The sequence below is a fragment of the Ammospiza caudacuta genome, chromosome 1, assembly GCF_027887145.1.
Source record: "Ammospiza caudacuta isolate bAmmCau1 chromosome 1, bAmmCau1.pri, whole genome shotgun sequence".
NCBI lineage: Eukaryota > Metazoa > Chordata > Aves > Passeriformes > Passerellidae > Ammospiza > Ammospiza caudacuta.
The window spans coordinates 83,272,713-83,289,578 of NC_080593.1; the positions used below are offsets into that span (position 1 = coordinate 83,272,713).

General features: G+C 35.5%; 1 protein-coding gene across 5 annotated transcripts in view; it reads left to right on the forward strand.

The window, feature by feature from the left end:
• The window catches only part of SEMA5A (semaphorin 5A), a 372,788-nt gene that overhangs the window by 251,984 nt on the left and 103,938 nt on the right, over positions 1 to 16,866 (forward strand). For all 5 annotated transcript variants that reach the window (XM_058824781.1, XM_058824771.1, XM_058824791.1 and 2 more), the window contains 2 exons: positions 1,191 to 1,326; positions 4,650 to 4,854. In XM_058824781.1, the coding sequence (XP_058680764.1) occupies positions 1,191 to 1,326; positions 4,650 to 4,854 (341 nt within the window). The remainder of the gene's footprint in view (positions 1 to 1,190; positions 1,327 to 4,649; positions 4,855 to 16,866) is intronic.

Here is a 16,866-nt window from a genome sequence, read left to right on the forward strand (position 1 = left end):
GACTATCCAAAAAATCTATAAACATGAGTCTCATGTCCTCATAGGACTTAATGAAATTCAAGAAAACATTGGTACCATTAATAATATTAGTGAGATGCATTTAGTGATATAAGTAGGGATTTATCAGCTCCAATGATGATTGATTCTGCAGAAGTTGTAAGCATGGAACTTCAAGTTTTGGGCTTCCTTTTGGCCTCCTTTGGAATCAGAGAGACAAGCATAAGAAAGCAAATCGCTCTTTTGTCCTGGTCTTTAATCTGTATATCCTAATTCTTTTTTCAGTTGTTGAGTTGTTTTTTTTTTTTTTTTCATCATTATGGAGTTTCTATAGTAGGTTTTCTTAAGCCTTGTGTAAATTCCAGGGTAAGCTTAAAAAAAATAGTGGGGAAAAAAAGCCAGAGAAGAATGCTGTCTGGATCAGTTGCCAGCACTTTTAGCTGCAACAGGAAATCTGTGCAATTGACACCTTCATTATCTATTCAATTATCTCAAAATGAGGAAAAGAACAATGCAGCTTTCCATGTTAGGAGCTTTCATAGCTTTTAGATTATATTCTTTGCACTATGCAGAATTGCTTTATTGCCTTGTACATCACATTTTCAAGGCAAACCCAGGAAATCATGTGTTTTGTCCAGCTGCCATTTATTGATGTTTATTTTTTTAACATGATATCTTGTAAGCAGTCCAAGTTGTTTTCTCTTGATGGGTTTCTGCAACTTGCATTCTTATTGCTGTACAACATCTCTTGGAAGACAGGATTGTTTGTGGATGTGTCTTGTCCAGACATTCCATAGGATCTAGAGACATACCACACACTGAAAAACCTTACTTATGTTATGTAGTCATTTGTTGTATGGAAGAAACTTCATTGGACTCTGAGAATAATATCATCCTGAACTTTGTACCTAGAAAAGAGGTGTCTCATGGTATTAGAACAGCAGCACAAAGTAGGAAGTTCTGAGCTTTCCCCCACACCAGCTTCTTGGTACGGCTGACAAATATTCTAAATAAAATTACTATGCTAAATCAGCTCATCGTTTATCATTATCTTGAGATATCATCTCCTGGCTGATCATGTCTGCTTCATTAATTACTTGAAGGATTGAAGAGTTATTGCCTTTTTATTTATTTTTCAGCAATTTGACTTCTTAGTGTTATTGCATAGGTTAATGTATTTATTTCTTTTGCAGGAACAGCATAGCAGCCTCAGCAGTTTGTGTTTTCAATCTGAGTGCCATAACTCAGGCCTTTAACGGACCCTTCAAATACCAGGAGAACTCTCGCTCTGCTTGGCTTCCATATCCCAATCCCAACCCTAATTTTCAGGTATGGATATGTGGGAGAAGGACAATATTTTATGTGAGCTTTCCTCACAGTACTGTATGGTTCATAAATTATAAATCCAGTTTTTCACTATTTTAGCCTAAGACCTTAAAAAAGCCTAAATTTTAAAAAGTGCTTAGGAGAGCCTCTTATTTCACTGTATTTAATTTTAATTTTATCCTTCCACAAAAATATTTGGGTTGAAAAACAGATGTACTTTGAAGGGTTTGAGAAAAAAAGGCTTAACTTCAATCTTCTGTCAAAATAAAACACTCTGGTTGTCTGTCAAGGTGACATTAACTCCTGTCTGAAGTATGATCAAGCTACTAATCTCTTTTTCATTGTATTTGTGCTATTAGGACTTAAAAAATTGAACTGTGTCTGGCAGAAAAAAGAAAGTGAGAGGGAGGTGATAAAGGAGGAGTGGTCAGAATTTTATATATTTTTATGCGCAAGGTGGTTCACACTCCCTGCAGAGTGAGATTAAAAGAATTTGTGATATGTTCTTCCCCTCACTTGAACTTGTTTGACTCAGAGAGTGTAATAATGTGCAGCTGTCTGATAGTGTAAAACCAGTTAGTCCAAGGTGGGTCATTTAGAGGAATTCTGCAAAAAGTAAGGGGTATTTCAGTAAGCACACATGCATGGTTTTCATCTTTTTCATAGTCACTACTCCTACCAGGACAATTTTTAATGAGTGTGTTTCTTGCAAGGGATATGGAAGGAAAAGCAGCATTAATGCTGTGATTAACAACAATAGCTTTTCATCAAGGTATTTAAGTGTAGTCACCTCTATCCACTTTTCACCCTCACTTAATCTCAATGCAATTTCACAAGTTCACTTCTGCTCCTGGGAGAGCCTTCCTTAGCTTGTAAGAGTCATAAGATCTTTGCTAGCATGAAAAAGAATCACCCATTGGGGATGGTAGGTAGTTTTAATTACTTCCTGATCTATGGAAATGAAGGAAAATAAGGCAGAGCTTACAGGCTAAAGCCATGTTTCTTTTCACAAGTAGTATGTTTGTCATGAGCCAAGACTCTAAGTATGCCTGCACAATCAGGCTATATTGTATGCAGCTTTTCACCTGTTGTAGAAATACTTGTATTGTCAAAATAGTGATAGAAAGAGGGTCTAAGAGAGGGTAAATTTTTGAAGGAGAAAGCCTGAAAAAATGCTTGTATGTAAAAATCCTATCACCTTTCTTACTAGCTAAGCACATCCAATAAAACTTATTAAACTCTCCTTCCTTACAAATTTTGCATTAGTGTGGTGTTAATTATTGTGAGAGTGGCCCGAACTGAATGGTACTTACAAAGAAAGATGACAGCCTGATGGCTGTGTAAAAACAGTTTAGGTCTCTGCTGTGCTGTTACTGCATGTCTCCAAGTCCCAGTCAAGACAGGTGTTGAAATTTATTTCTTAGATGGCCTGGCTGATTTTAATGCAGCTGGTACTTCATCCAATTTACAAGAACAGTGACAACAGTTGTATCATATCTCACTGAGCCACAAACAGCTTTGAAGGCAGAGCTAGTGTCAAAAGCTGTAATGCGGCCCTTTACAGCACAATATTGAAGGCAATTGATGTCAACTGATCTCCAGGTATCTTTAACATCCAACTTCTCTTCTTTTGCTGATGCTGCTTTTTATTCCCTTGAATAACTTTCTGCTACATTTCTGGCTCCATAACTGCAGCAGTGATTCATACTAGAAGCTAGTCTAATGCTTAGAGATTTAACCATTTTTTGTGACTTGACTTTGTGACTTTAGAGTACACGCCTTATATGGATTAGATATATTCATTCACTGAGTCATTGGTTTCCTTCCAGGAAAGGACTTTTATTTGGTAGAGTAGTTATGATAAAGGATCAGAAGTTCTGTTTAGTCTCAGAAGTTCTGTGTAGTCCCAGAAGCAGATTTATCCTCTGAGTATTCACCTGCTCAGTAGCAACAGAGAAGTCAGCGATTTGAAGGAAGACTACTGCTATGTAGATATAGCAACATCAGACATTGTATTTCCAAGGCTGATTTATATTAATGAATTATTTTCCATTTTAGAATACTATTGGAGTCCCAGTTTTGGGGAACATTGTTTTCTTCAGAGATCATTGCTTTTGTCTTTAGACATGGCAATGTCTTACTGTAAGGCCAAGAACCATTTGCATTTTACTGTACTGTGACTATTCAGTTGGAATTTATCCTGCTTGATAGATCCAGAGAACTTCTTTGGTGTGGTTTATTTTTTTCACTGGTCTGACATACAGAGCAAGTAACTGTTTCCTGCCAGTTGCTAATTTATCATTCTTCATCATCTGATCTCCCATTATGAAATAATTTGTTTGACTTTTTTTAACATTTGTGTGTTTGGAACAATCACGCAATTTTGGATTGAAAATATAGTAATAATAAAAAAAAACCTGGTATGGTTTTGCTCACGCTATAATTCATGGCATAGTTTATGACATAGTAAAGCAGAATGAAAAAGGTGACTTAGTTATGCCTTTCACGTCACCCAAATATTTGATAAGTGTTGTGAAGTAGTGCTTTACTTCTGTGATGCATTTAGGCCTGAGTAAACATGTAAATGTTTATACATTCCCATGCATTAAGAAGATTTCTCTTTTGTGTCCTCAGTTGAACACAAATATGTTATAATTAACTCCCAGTTATTTTGCTTTGTTTATTTGTGTTTGAAACTTGTCCATGCAGCTTGTGGAATTTTTCCTGTAAGAAAAGAGCACAGTTTTCATATTTAAAATATGGTCAATTTTAAAGAAAAAAAAAAGTCTTTGCTGTGGATAATATTTATATAGACCTCTACACTGTCCATTTTTGCTACTTAAGATGGAGTCCTAAGAAGCTTCTAGAACTACATGTGGTACTGTCACCTGGGATTCCTGTCAGCCCCTGGCTGTGGTAGGGCATGGGGTTTCCTTTGAAAATTTGTTATGTCATTAGCACTGACGTCTGTGAAAATTATAAAGAAAACTAGTCAGAAAATAATTTTTTTTTTAATGGTAGTTTTTCTCTTTCCTGCCCTTTGAACATGGAATATAGCAAAATATTTCCATAATCCACTTGTTCTGGTCAGTCTGGTGCTCTTCCATATGGTTTAGAATTAGGGAGCCTCCATAGTATTGCCTCAGGAAAACTGAGCTCCCTGAGTCCTTGGACAGTCTGGTTAGCACCAAAATGGGACCTGAAAGTCAAATTCCACATTGCCACTACGAGATATGCTCTTCCTTTTATTTTCTTGTGCTGTAAATCAGAGGGTAAATATATTGTTATTGTTGGCACATAGAGTAATGCTACTTCTGTCTTTACAGTGTGGCACAATGGACCAGGGCTTGTATGTAAATCTGACTGAGAGAAATCTTCAAGATGCACAAAAGTTCTTCTTAATGCATGAAGTTGTTCAACCAGTTATTCCAATTCCTTACTTCATGGAAGACAACAGCCGATTTTCCCATGTGGTTGTGGATGTTGTGCAGGGCAAGGACATGCTTTTCCACATCATCTATCTTGCCACAGGTATGAATCTTCCTTGCTGGGATAACTGCAAAAGTTTATGAGATCTTTGGGTTTTAAAGTTCTGTTAATTACTTATGAAATACATGTACAGCACCTTGAGCGTCGGGTTTTCCTCTTTGACACAATCACCTATCTTCTACCTTTTCTGAATAGATCAATTTAGCCACTACAATGTCTTTTATGTTATTTTGTGAGCTCAAATTTTGGTGTCTGTTTCCTGTTCTCTTTGAAGCTGTGAAGCTTGTAAATCAAATCAAGCATTGGAAATTCTACAAACAGGACTTCCAAAGTTTCACCATCTTTTGTTCCATTTACTTAGTTAAAGGTACAAAGTTAAGGGCCCAAGACAAGATGGTTTAGGACTCTCTGATGAAGAAGTAACTTTGTAAATATCAAATACAACAACTTTCCTTTTCATATAATTTTTAGGATATTCATTATGCAGTTTTGTACCCTGTCTCATTGTTTGCCCATTTATATGTAAGCTTAGCATGAAAAGAAAAATAGCCTTCCACCTTGTATTGCCTTTGTAAGAGCTATTGCCTTCTTGGTTCAAAATTTCAATCTTCTTAAAAATAATGAGGGTGTTGGAGAACTGTTTGGCAGAACAAAGGCGTCCCCAGCTGAGACTGAAATACTAAATTGGACTAATAAGTTTAAAGCCTCAAGGCATGAAACTTAGGATAGTTCTTAAGTACGTGAGCTTATGTGCATTAGTAGGGAATAGTTCATCAAAGCAGCGGTTTGTTAATGTTCAGTTTGTCTCATTGTGCTCTTTGAAAGTTGGGCAGTAACAGAAAAGTTTTTGATAGGTTAAAATATGCTTGCATTTGACCAGTTCTAGTCAAAACAGCTTTTTGGTTGGTAAATCAGAACATTTTAAGTGAAATCATGCCAATGCTAACTGATGTTTGTATTGTAGAAGCCTCCTGACCAAACCTGAATTACAGATACATGCACTGAATTGATTTTATATGAAGAGACTATCACTACACTGTGGGATATTTACATTTTTTACAGTCTTGGAAGCACCAAGAATAATGACATTTGTCATAATTCTGATTGTCTTTAGGTTTCAGTTTCTCTTGGTGTGTAACCATTTACATTGGAATCAGCAAGTGAGGATCTAAAATTTTATGCTTCATGGTTCATTAATAAATTGTGTTCGGGAGTGATTCTGTGTTCTTTCTGTGCTGCTAAAAAAAATACTGCTCCTATGCTCCTTGTGATGTATCCTTGCCTTTCACTTTAATTCTTCTCTGTATGTCTGGTTCCGATCATTCATGGAAGCAGGGTACTTATCTTAGCTGGATCTTTAGTCTAAACTCTGCACATGCTTTCCTGTAAGTGTGTGTTTTATAAATGTGAGAAAGCATATGATATGCAATTTGCACTAAGCAGTGTAAAGCAGGATGGATCCAAACCATGCTGTGAGAGATGTACACCACATAACTTTTGTAGTTATAATTAATTCCAGTGTTCTCTAAAAATTGTCTTTTAAAATGCACAAAGCTTCAGTGGAAAAGTAGGCATACAGATTAGATTGAATAAAAATGAGTGTTCTGCTGTCTTTGTTGTTCAAAGCAAAAATCTCATTTTTTTTAGACAGATGACCAATAGTTACGAGAACATTCTTTCTCTCACCTACCCACACCCTGTTTTTAGAATACAAATATTACAGGGGAGAATGACCCTCAAAGTATAAATGTATAATCAAATTTGATTAAACCTTCAATAGGTGTAGTATTACTGATGTAGTGTTACTTTAGGAGAGACTGGGAGTAAGCAAACAAATGCATTAATCTGCTGAGTCAACAGTCTTCATTTCCTAAACCTTTGCCAAATCATCATTCTGCTAGGAGATTCTGGTGTGCTAGGGCTTAACAGCTACTGCTTATATAAAAAATATGCTTTGGTACTTTGGAGAAACATCTTAATCTTTCACTGTACTGAATTCTAACACAGAATGAAGGAATATATCAATTCCTGCACATTTTGTGCTGCTGGCTTTAGGCAAGAAGAAATCCCTGGAACAATTTTCCATGATTTAAAAAGGAAGATCAAGGAAAGCATGCATGGATGAACTAAAGCATTCATGATGTTCTGAGCTGAAAAACGTCTATAACAATACATGAGACATGAAATGTAGATCAAGCTATAGAAACACTAAATAGCCTTAAAACTCTCTAAGTTTGAAAGGCCTCTTTCTTCATAAAAAATTCTAATCCGATCAATATATCGTAGTTTGTTTCCCTCCCTTTTGTCCCTTCTCCCCATCTTCATTTCTTTCTTCCATTTTATTTCTTCCCTACACTATAAGTGCCTAGATGTCCCATGGTCAAAAATGTTGCTGTTAGGTTTTTCAAAATAAGATGGTGCTGCAAGGTAGCCCTTATTCAGATGGCTTTTTCCAAATATATTTATTTACTCAAATGAATAAGAAAATTATTAGACATAGTGTCTAGTTTGAGTACATTATGAACATATAATAAACTTGAGAGTTCAGAAAAGGTAATAGTTGCACTATCTGGTGAAAAGCTTTAAAGGCCATCCTTAAAAACTACTTGGTGAAAAAACTCCCATTTTTCTGTTCTTCAATCCCACTGCACAGAAAATGTCCCCTCTGTATCCTGAGTAGAAGTGGTATATGCCCAGTGGTAGATCTCAGTTATTGGGATTTATAGTAAAGCATTGATGAAATTGGGGTATGAGTGGCCTAGAAAGAGAGTATGAAACCTGAAGCAAGATTTATTGTTGGCTACATTGCATGTATCTAAAGAGTGAATTGTTCACTGAAGTAAGCCACAATTTTTATGCCATAAATCCAGGTTTTATCTGAGGCTTAAAGGTCACTGGAGGACATTACAGCAGGTTTCCAAGGAGTTCTAAAAATTGCAGGTAGCAATGCCGAGAATAATGACAAAAACAATTCTGATGGAAAAACATACAGCAATTATAATGAACAACTAGAAAGAAGAAGAAATTTCAAAAGATTTTTTTGGAAAATGCAGGTAGAATTTTCATACATTTGCCTTTAGAAGCATTGAAACAGGTAGCAAATATCCACAAATACAACAATTTTTTCTCATTAAGCTCTTAAACTTTAGATTATACAGAAACTAGTCCCGATCTAATAAAGAGATTTGGAAGTTTGCTTGAAGCTCAGTTTGGGAATGCCATCATAACAGTTTGTATTTCTTCTGTTTGTCTTGCTATATGGGAGTAAACTGATGCAAAGTACTCCCTGATATGATTCTTCTGTGATTTTTGTTACACTTCCATCTTGTAAATTTTCATTTGTAATCAGTACACTTCATTTTTTTTCTAGGAAACAACCCAAGGTCTTAGCAAGAAAAAAAGTTGTATGTTTCTTACTTAAAAGTCTCTGATGGAATATTGCTATTTTCCTGGCAGACTACAGCTTCTGATCAAAGTGTGCAGCTTTCACAGTTCAATACACATGGTGTCAGAATATATGCAGTATCTGTGCAGTTGCCATCCTGAAAGTTATAAGCAAAAATATGTGCTTATATATGTTTCATACATGGTGAAGAGAGCAACAAAGCTTAAGTTGGCTGCATTTTTTCCAATTTGGTGCTATTTCTGACTGCATTATCTTAAGTGCATTGAGGTTCTTGGAAGTAATCTGTAGGTAATTTCTGTAGAAAGGAAATACAGACATTTCATCTCAGTTAAGAACCACTTTCTTTGTCTAGAAATTACAATATGAATGCAATAACAATAAGGATCAAAGTAGTTGTTATTCGAGTCAGAAGTCAACTGTGAAAGTAATAGGTAGTCTATTTGCATGTATTTATCCTTTTTAGCTCAAAACCAGAAACAGTAGAATCAGAGTACAGATGGATAATGGGGTATATACACTGTGGCACACAGTTGTCACTTTTTAAAACCATTTTTCTTTTGTTGTTACAGAAAACACAGTTGTTTTGTTTTTTATGCCTTTGCTTGACAAAGGTATAGTGCGCTTTTACAGAGTTGTAAAGAACCCTTGAAGTGGCTTTAAAACTATTTTCCTGTAAGCTGTTGCCTTCTGGCCTTATGCAATGCCATTTCAAGTACCTCAAAGGAAGGATACTCATCAGTTACTTTGATTGGGAAAGGTGGTGTATGTTGGAAGACACCAGTGCTGACAGCAGTGTGATGATCTTGAACATTTGTTTCAAAAAGTCAAACAGGGAGCCATAAAATTAATAACCTTACTTTCTTCTGCTTTTGCAGTGACACCTATTTCTGATAAAGGAAAACCCTAGCTGAACTAACACTTTGTTTATATTGTTAATCTTTTCAGGAAAAAAATCTTTGCAAAGTTCTAAAAAAAGATGTAAAAGATTGCATTGTTTTGTCTTGGAAGATCTAATGATCACTCTGGGATTTGTCCTAGCTTTTCTAAGAAGGCTTGCTGTATATTTCTGCTAGCATATTTATGTTATTTTCCATGTAGAATATCTCTAAAGGCAAAGAAGGATAATGCAAAACTTTGGGGTTTTTTAATGTAATTTAACAAAAGAAATGTTGATTTTTCACTGTCTTATGTATTGTGTCATCCATACTGGGCTAAATGGTTTTAAAATGGTACTAAATGAGAGTGGCTACATCTAAAATCAGGGCTACAGTGTTATAAATTATGCTGTGTGACTCCAGAGGATCAAACTGGGCATTTAAAATGTCCAGCAGTACTGATTTCCTTGGCTTTATCACTGTGTGTAGAGATGAATCATTCTGCCAGATCCAGTTGGTGAGCTTTCTTAATAAATAGATCACTCTAACTAGAGCTGGTTAAATTATTCATTGACAGCAATTTATATGTGAGAATTGCAGCCCTTTATTTGGTTCACAAATTAAACAGCACTTATTTGTAGTCATTTTTTGTTATTATAATCAACCCATAAATAGGTCATGATTTTGATTAGTTTGTTGTTGCTATTTGCTCATAGAGTTTGTTCATATTTTAGTTATCAGGTTCATCTGCTGCAAGTAGATGGTGTTCTGTTTTCTCGAGGGACAAATTTAAGTAGGAGAAGCCCTGTTTTCTGTCCACAAATTATCATTATGTCTTTATAATTGCCCAGCTCTGTCAGATAAAGACTATAAATAAATGTCCGAAGAACATACGGTGTGTGCACTTCTGTGCTGCCACTGGAAATCAGAATTGCTGCACGAAGAAGCTACTGTCTGAAGAACAGCTGGCTCTGCTTGCATGGGAGTGAGATTAATGTGTGGGCCAGGGAGGGAAACAGATTGTAAAGAGCTGGAGACAAAGTCTCAACCTTCCATTAAAAAAGAACAGCTCCTCTTTGTCGTAGTGATGCTGAGCTTTCAAATCCTGATTGACTACTTTATAAACTTAGAATGGCCAAGTAGCCTTTCCTTCTTCCCTTTTTTTTTTTTTTTTTTTGGAAATATCACTTCTTCTTCTGAAGAAACTAGACTTGACAACCCCTATGTTCATTTATTGTTAGGTATTCCTAATGCAGAAAATATGAAGCTGTGAGCAAGAGAGGTATCTTACATGAGGCTCAGAGTTTTCCTGCTGTCTTCAAAGCTAAGATCTATTATAATCTACGCCTACCTTCAAAACTCTAATTTTGCCCCCATAGGTGCACTGCCAGTCAACAGTCGTGGTCTTAATTTTGGAAACAGTGTTGGAATTAGCCTTATTTTGGGGTGAAATTTGATCTGTGTACCAACTGTGTAGCCTTTCTGTGAGTACACACTAATCAGGACTCTTCCTGAGAGATGTGGGAAAGAAGCTCTCCCTTTGAAGGGATTTTACTTTGTCACATGTTGCTGAATCTTCTTTAGAATATCCTGCAAGGCCTTTTACTTTAAAAAAACCCTTTCTTTTAAGGTGAACATGCATAGGAGTGACTCAATAAACCCATTCCAACCAAAGAAGAAATAGTTAGATCATGGGAAGAAAGAAAAGTTTGAACCTTACATGAAACTCAGCTTTGACTCTAAAAACCCCAAGGTTGGATCACAAGAATTTGTCCATGATATATACAAGTTTTAGTGTCAGCTGTCAGGAAAAGAGTCATTAAATGGGATATTCTACTGAACTCCTGGTTTTGTTGATGTTTACAAGCTTCTTCATTCTGCATAGTTTTTCCTGGTAAACCTCAATAAATCCAGAGATTTACAACTAAGCATTTACAAGCAGTCCCACTAATAATCACTGGGGTTTTTTTCCCTTGCTCTGGTCATTGGACATGTCAAATCTTAACAAGCTAAAGAATTTCTCAATAAAAGATATGCCTTACTTACTTTGTTATGTGTCTTGTAAGTCATCAAAATGTGAAGATGCTGGATTATATTATTTTGTGATATTTGTGTGAAGAATCCTGTAACCTGCAGGTTGTATCACAAAAGATGGATTATGTTCCATGCATTTTACTTTAATCAAGTCACCGTGTAAGAGTCATAATATTTGGAGCAAAGAACTACTTGTTTACAGATTAATGCTTCTAATTTTTAGGGTTTTTTATTTTTACTTCTTATCCGATAAATCTTGGAAATTTGGTTCTATGGCTACATACCTTTAGGAGGAATAGCGATGACTGCAACCAGAATACCTTTAGGAGGAGTAGTGATGACTGCAATCCTAGGCAAGTGGTGTAACCAGTGGTTTCATCACTTGCCTAGGAAATACACAAAGATTTTCAACCAACAAGCTCTGTGAGACTTTCTGGTTATTGCCAGATATCCTGGCTTCTAGAGCATTATATAAAGAATATAATGTAATGTGATTATATGTGTTGTATACCATTGCTATGTATTGTGGTTATGGCTACTTTAATGTAGTAGGGAGAGTAATGAGATGAACAACTTCTGGTGAGAGGCTCTAAGACTTTTCTCTAATTCCAGCTTTGTTTCTGTTTCTTGTCCATTTAATTTCTTACTTAGTACTATTAGAAAACAAAATCAGCATCATTTTTTCCTCCTCTATTTCTCAGCAAAAGCTGTGTTTTACACTGAAATTGCTGCTGAGGTTCTATATGGGTGTATGCACTGGATTTGACTCACCTAGGGACTGAGGCACAGGGGCATGTGCTATGCAAACTACAAATGAGTTTGAGTAGAGGACAGTTCCTGGAACTTGCTCTTCAGTCAAGTTGGTGATGCTTCTGGATCTGCACAGTAGTCAGTTGTCTTTCTGACACTTCCAATTAAAATAACCATATATGGCTTGATTAAGAAATCAGGCAAGGTATGTTTTGGGTTATTATCTGACAAATAGTTTTCTCCACTTGTGCATCTAAATGCTTCTTTGATCTGGGCACTGAAAAATTTGTTCAGTAGGAAAGCACTATCATATTCATAGCATGTGTTGGGTCCTACAAGGTATTTATTGTTTTGGTGGTACAAAGTAAGGCAATAAAAAATAATAGGAGTGGTAAGCACTCCCTGTCCAGTCAGATCCAATCAGAGTTTATATATCTCAACTTTGGAAGACTGGCAGGGATCCAGCGCTTCTATTGAATAGTAATTTTTTTCCTTTGAGCATAGTGTGCCATTCTTCATTGCTGCTCTGTGTCAGATATCAAGCCTTAAATCCCACAAACCACTTCATCTTGTGATTAATATCTATATTTATTACCTACTCTACTACTTTGGTTAGAGATTATACAACTCTTGAGACGTCCTCATCTCCATTATCTAAGAAGCCCAGTCCTAGACATTGATTAAAAATTTTAGAGGATGTCTTCAAAATTTGAAGTTTTCTTTTCATGAGAATTTTATGGGAAGTTAATATAGACTTCTTTGTTTGTTTTGTAGTCAATTTCAGCAACCAGTAACAACCTTATAGTTTTATTTTTTTGTCTTTTTAGAATCCAGGATATTGAAATTGCATGTCTCTTGACAAATGTAATGTTTCCCATTTAGAACCATAAGAACTCTTGCGTCTTCTTTGCCTCAGGGCTTCATGTTTTGTGTATGTGTCATTTTTAGTGCAGTAAAAGCTAGATTTTGCCAAAACAAAAAAAGGGACTGTAATTTCAGTATATTTCCAAATGGTCATTCTCTGGGATAGATGTTATTCACATCTAGCTCTTGATATTGGATCTGTTTAGTTATCATCTAACTGTATGTAGGGAGTAAAATTTCGGAAATAAAAGAGTATGGTCAGTCACAGTCCTCTCAGCTAGTTGTATCTGAACTTCTGCCTAGCTTGTCCTAGTTTGTCTGGAAGTACAAACTAGGTAACTCACTGTCTGTTAATACAACCTTAAGTACAGCCCTAAGCAGCCCTTTCATAATAATTTCTTCTGATAGTGTTGTTTTGAAAGAAGAATTCATGTCCAACAGACCAAAACATTTGAGGCTTCTGAAGACATCTGATGGGAATCTTGGTACTGATAGTCTCACAGCACATGCTCACAGGGCAGTGTGCTTATTGGCAGCATCTGTTTGATTCAGATGTAGTAATAAATGTACAAGCAACACTGATAAATGTGTACATTTTGTTTTGTCCATAGGTTTGGTGACCCAAAATGGTCTTGGTATTATATGTAATGTTGAATTTGACGTTGTTGAAATCCATTCCTTTTCTAAGCTGGAAGAATGTGTCTTTTTATATGCCAAGTTATTTTATTGTGCTGCAGGACAAAAAAAAAGTTTTACTGGCCTTCTTTGAGGATGCTTACATCATTTTTCATGATTGTTGTATTTATTTTTATTGCTGAGTGCTTTTTTAGACAGAACTTGAGTAATTTAAATAAGAATTCAAAATGAGAATATTGTTTGGTAAAATCAAGAAATGTTTGCTCGATGTTGTTACAAATCACGCCTTGATCTACATAGACTACTTGACATTTCCTGACATCTCCCCAAGGAAAAAAAGAAAAAGAATGTGAGGTTCTAGAGCCAAGCTTGGAATTCTTGTCCATCATCTCTTTCCAAGTCCTGAGAAACAAGCTTTTTTTCCCCCAACTCATTAAAGCCTCATCTGAAGATTTTATGCTGTAGTTTTAACCATATCCTCTCTGCTTAAATTGCATTTCTTAAAAAAATGGCAATAATTAAAGTATTGTTATTCACATTTTAATATAGCTTCCTGGAGGATTTAGAAATTATGATACCCTGTATAGGGACATGATCAAGTAGCCATGCATTGAGAAAACTGGATATATTTCTCAGGGATTATCTCTGCAATAAACACATCAGCACAAGAGAGGAGGGTCAGTCTGCTGCTGACATCATCTGGATGGCAGCGACATTTGTGGGGGCTATGTAGAGTTGAGGTTTAATTCCTCATAATGTTCAGAGTTCAAAGGCATTCCTTGCACCTCCTTGTTGAATAGTTGATCCAGGAGAGAAGGGGCTGCTGTGGATGTGGAGGAGCCCTCCCAAATCCACTCACTGGAAATGTTTTAATGTACATGCAGAGCACACAGTTCCTGTAGCCATGCAGCCATCAAACCAAGTTGGTAGAGAATTCAGCTAGAGAGATTATGCCTTTTTCCCTGCTCCAAGGACTATTAAAATTTTTTTCCAATGTCTTTTTTAATTAAGTAGTAACTTCACAAAAAATCCCTAAGGACATGGAAGACACCTGTTCCTTCCCATGATTTTTCTTGGCTGCAACTGAGACTTTTCTGTCTTTCGTTCAACTATCTCCTAAATACTGAGGGAAAACAAAGTAACTACCTGTCACTGGTTTTGAATTTGTCATGGAATCAAATTGGTGGCCAAGCAAACAGCATAACAAAGAAGTTTCAGTAGGGAAATGTACCTGTTAAAATATTTGTGATTAGATATGGTTATAGTTAAATGAGATAGGAAGTGAAGTTTCAAGTTTTAATTTTTTCACTTTAGGTGGTGTTATTGTTCAGAATACTGTTCTTTCATATTTTCACACATTAACTCTATAGAAAAAAAGTTGACAATTGAATCCAGATTTCACAATTCCCCAAACTGTTTAATAAAAAAAGTTTATTTTTATATATTATGCTTTTTTTACTAAAACTTTTATAATTGAAACATAATTAGATGAGATTGCAAATAAAACATAAGATATTTACTCCTTGATAAAGTCTTAAAAATAGATAATGATTTACCTCAGCAAGTAAAAGGAATGTATGACAGAATGAAACATTAATAAATGTTTTCTTATCAGTTATAGTCTGTTAAGTAACTGTAGCTGCCATAGCATTTGCTCATAGGTATTCTACAGACACATGTTACTTCTAAGTGGAGTGCATGAACTGTTATGGGTACATCAATCTTCAACACAGACAAAATGTTATGAATTTCTAGTTCAAGTCTGAGGCACATCTTTGGCAAACTGACAAATCTCTATAAGATTGGAAATAGAAGTAGTAGATAAAGATGGGTCAATAAGCATGATTCATTAAACATATATATATTTTGAGCTTGTTGAAATTACTTTTTTTTTGGTTAGGCAAGAAAAAACATCTGGTCTAGAGCTAGGAAGGGTAAAACTTTGCCACTAGAGTATATGAGAATCCATCTAATAATCTGAGATAGTTTCATTTTCTTTGTGAAAGAAACAGACATAATTGATGTGGTGGCTGTGTGGATGTGTAATTCAGCACATACTTGTTATTTAGTATAGGTTCTTGCTTGGTCTTTTCCAGAAGATTGAGGAGTTAGAAGCTCCAGTTTGAGGACTTAGAAGCTTCAACTTTGTAGAAATAGTCTTCCAAAGCAAGGCATAGTGCATGCTGCTTGCTTTAGCTGCCAGTTGCTTTGCATCTTAGTCTCAAGTAGATCTGAATATTTTTTAAGAGCTTGAATTCTCTATTTGAAAGATTTTTGAATGAGTCTGACTGGAGCTGGATTTAAATTCCAATTTGAGGCGTGAAATGACTGCCAAGAAATGGTACACAAATTGCCCTATTTCCTAAACTTTTTGATTCATTGGAAGTCCTACTGGTGTAAAGGTTATTTGTACCAATATATAATGTTTTACCCAATGGAGTGGTGGATACTGTCTGTGCTAAAGGCAGGTATTTAACTCTTTGCATTATAGCTACTGGAAGAAAGCTTTGCTAATTCAACTGCAAACTGACTATATCCTTGATGATTTTGAGACATTATACCACATGGGAATTTAATCTACAAGGGACAGAAGTATTCTAAAAATTGTTGAATGTTTACAAACTTTTCCTCTGGAGAACAGTTTCCTAAAGAGAGGATTGAGATGGTGATTCTCTGGATTTCCATTGATAGATGCATTCCAAAATGGTTCTATTTTCGAGTGGAAACAATTTTCTTAGAATTTGATATTACTCTTTTTTAGAGACAGAGTTTGTTCTGCAATCATTATTGCATGGCATGGTATTAATTTCTATGTTCTTTCTGTCCTCCCAGACAAATGGCTTTGAAGAATGGTCTTTATTTTTTTAATAACTATTACCTATATCAACACTTTTTTTATTCAAAAGGTTCTTTAAGTCAATAGTTCAAATTTCTGTTAGAAAGGATAGCCCACAAATATTCCCTTAATAAAATAAATATACATTAAATTTTGACATACAACCATGAGCAAGTCCTCTAGTTGAAGAGTTATGACTGAATTTCTCTTGGAATAACCACTGGGGCATTAAGAAGTTGCTAATAATTTTATAAGGTATGCAAATAAGTTTCGGTTAAAATTGCTTCTTTCAGATTCTTAATAGTGGATAAATGACTTAAATTCTCTCCCCTGCATGGAAGTCTGGGGATGTGTAATAGACCATCAGACCTCCTGTGTTGACAAGCATTATCAAAAATGTATCTCATTTCAGTGTTGTTTTAAAATCATTTCCAATACTATAAGGAAGAACATCAATATTTACTTGAAATACAATAGGAAAGAGGGAATACAAAGGAATCAGAGCCAAAGACAAAGAACATAAATCTAAAATATTATGTGTGCTTGCTTTTTATAGAGTATCGTTCAAAAATGCTGTCGTTGCATCCAAGAATTGAAAAACAAAACTGCACCAGATTGCAGAAATACTTGGGGTCTTACCCAGATAAGAATAA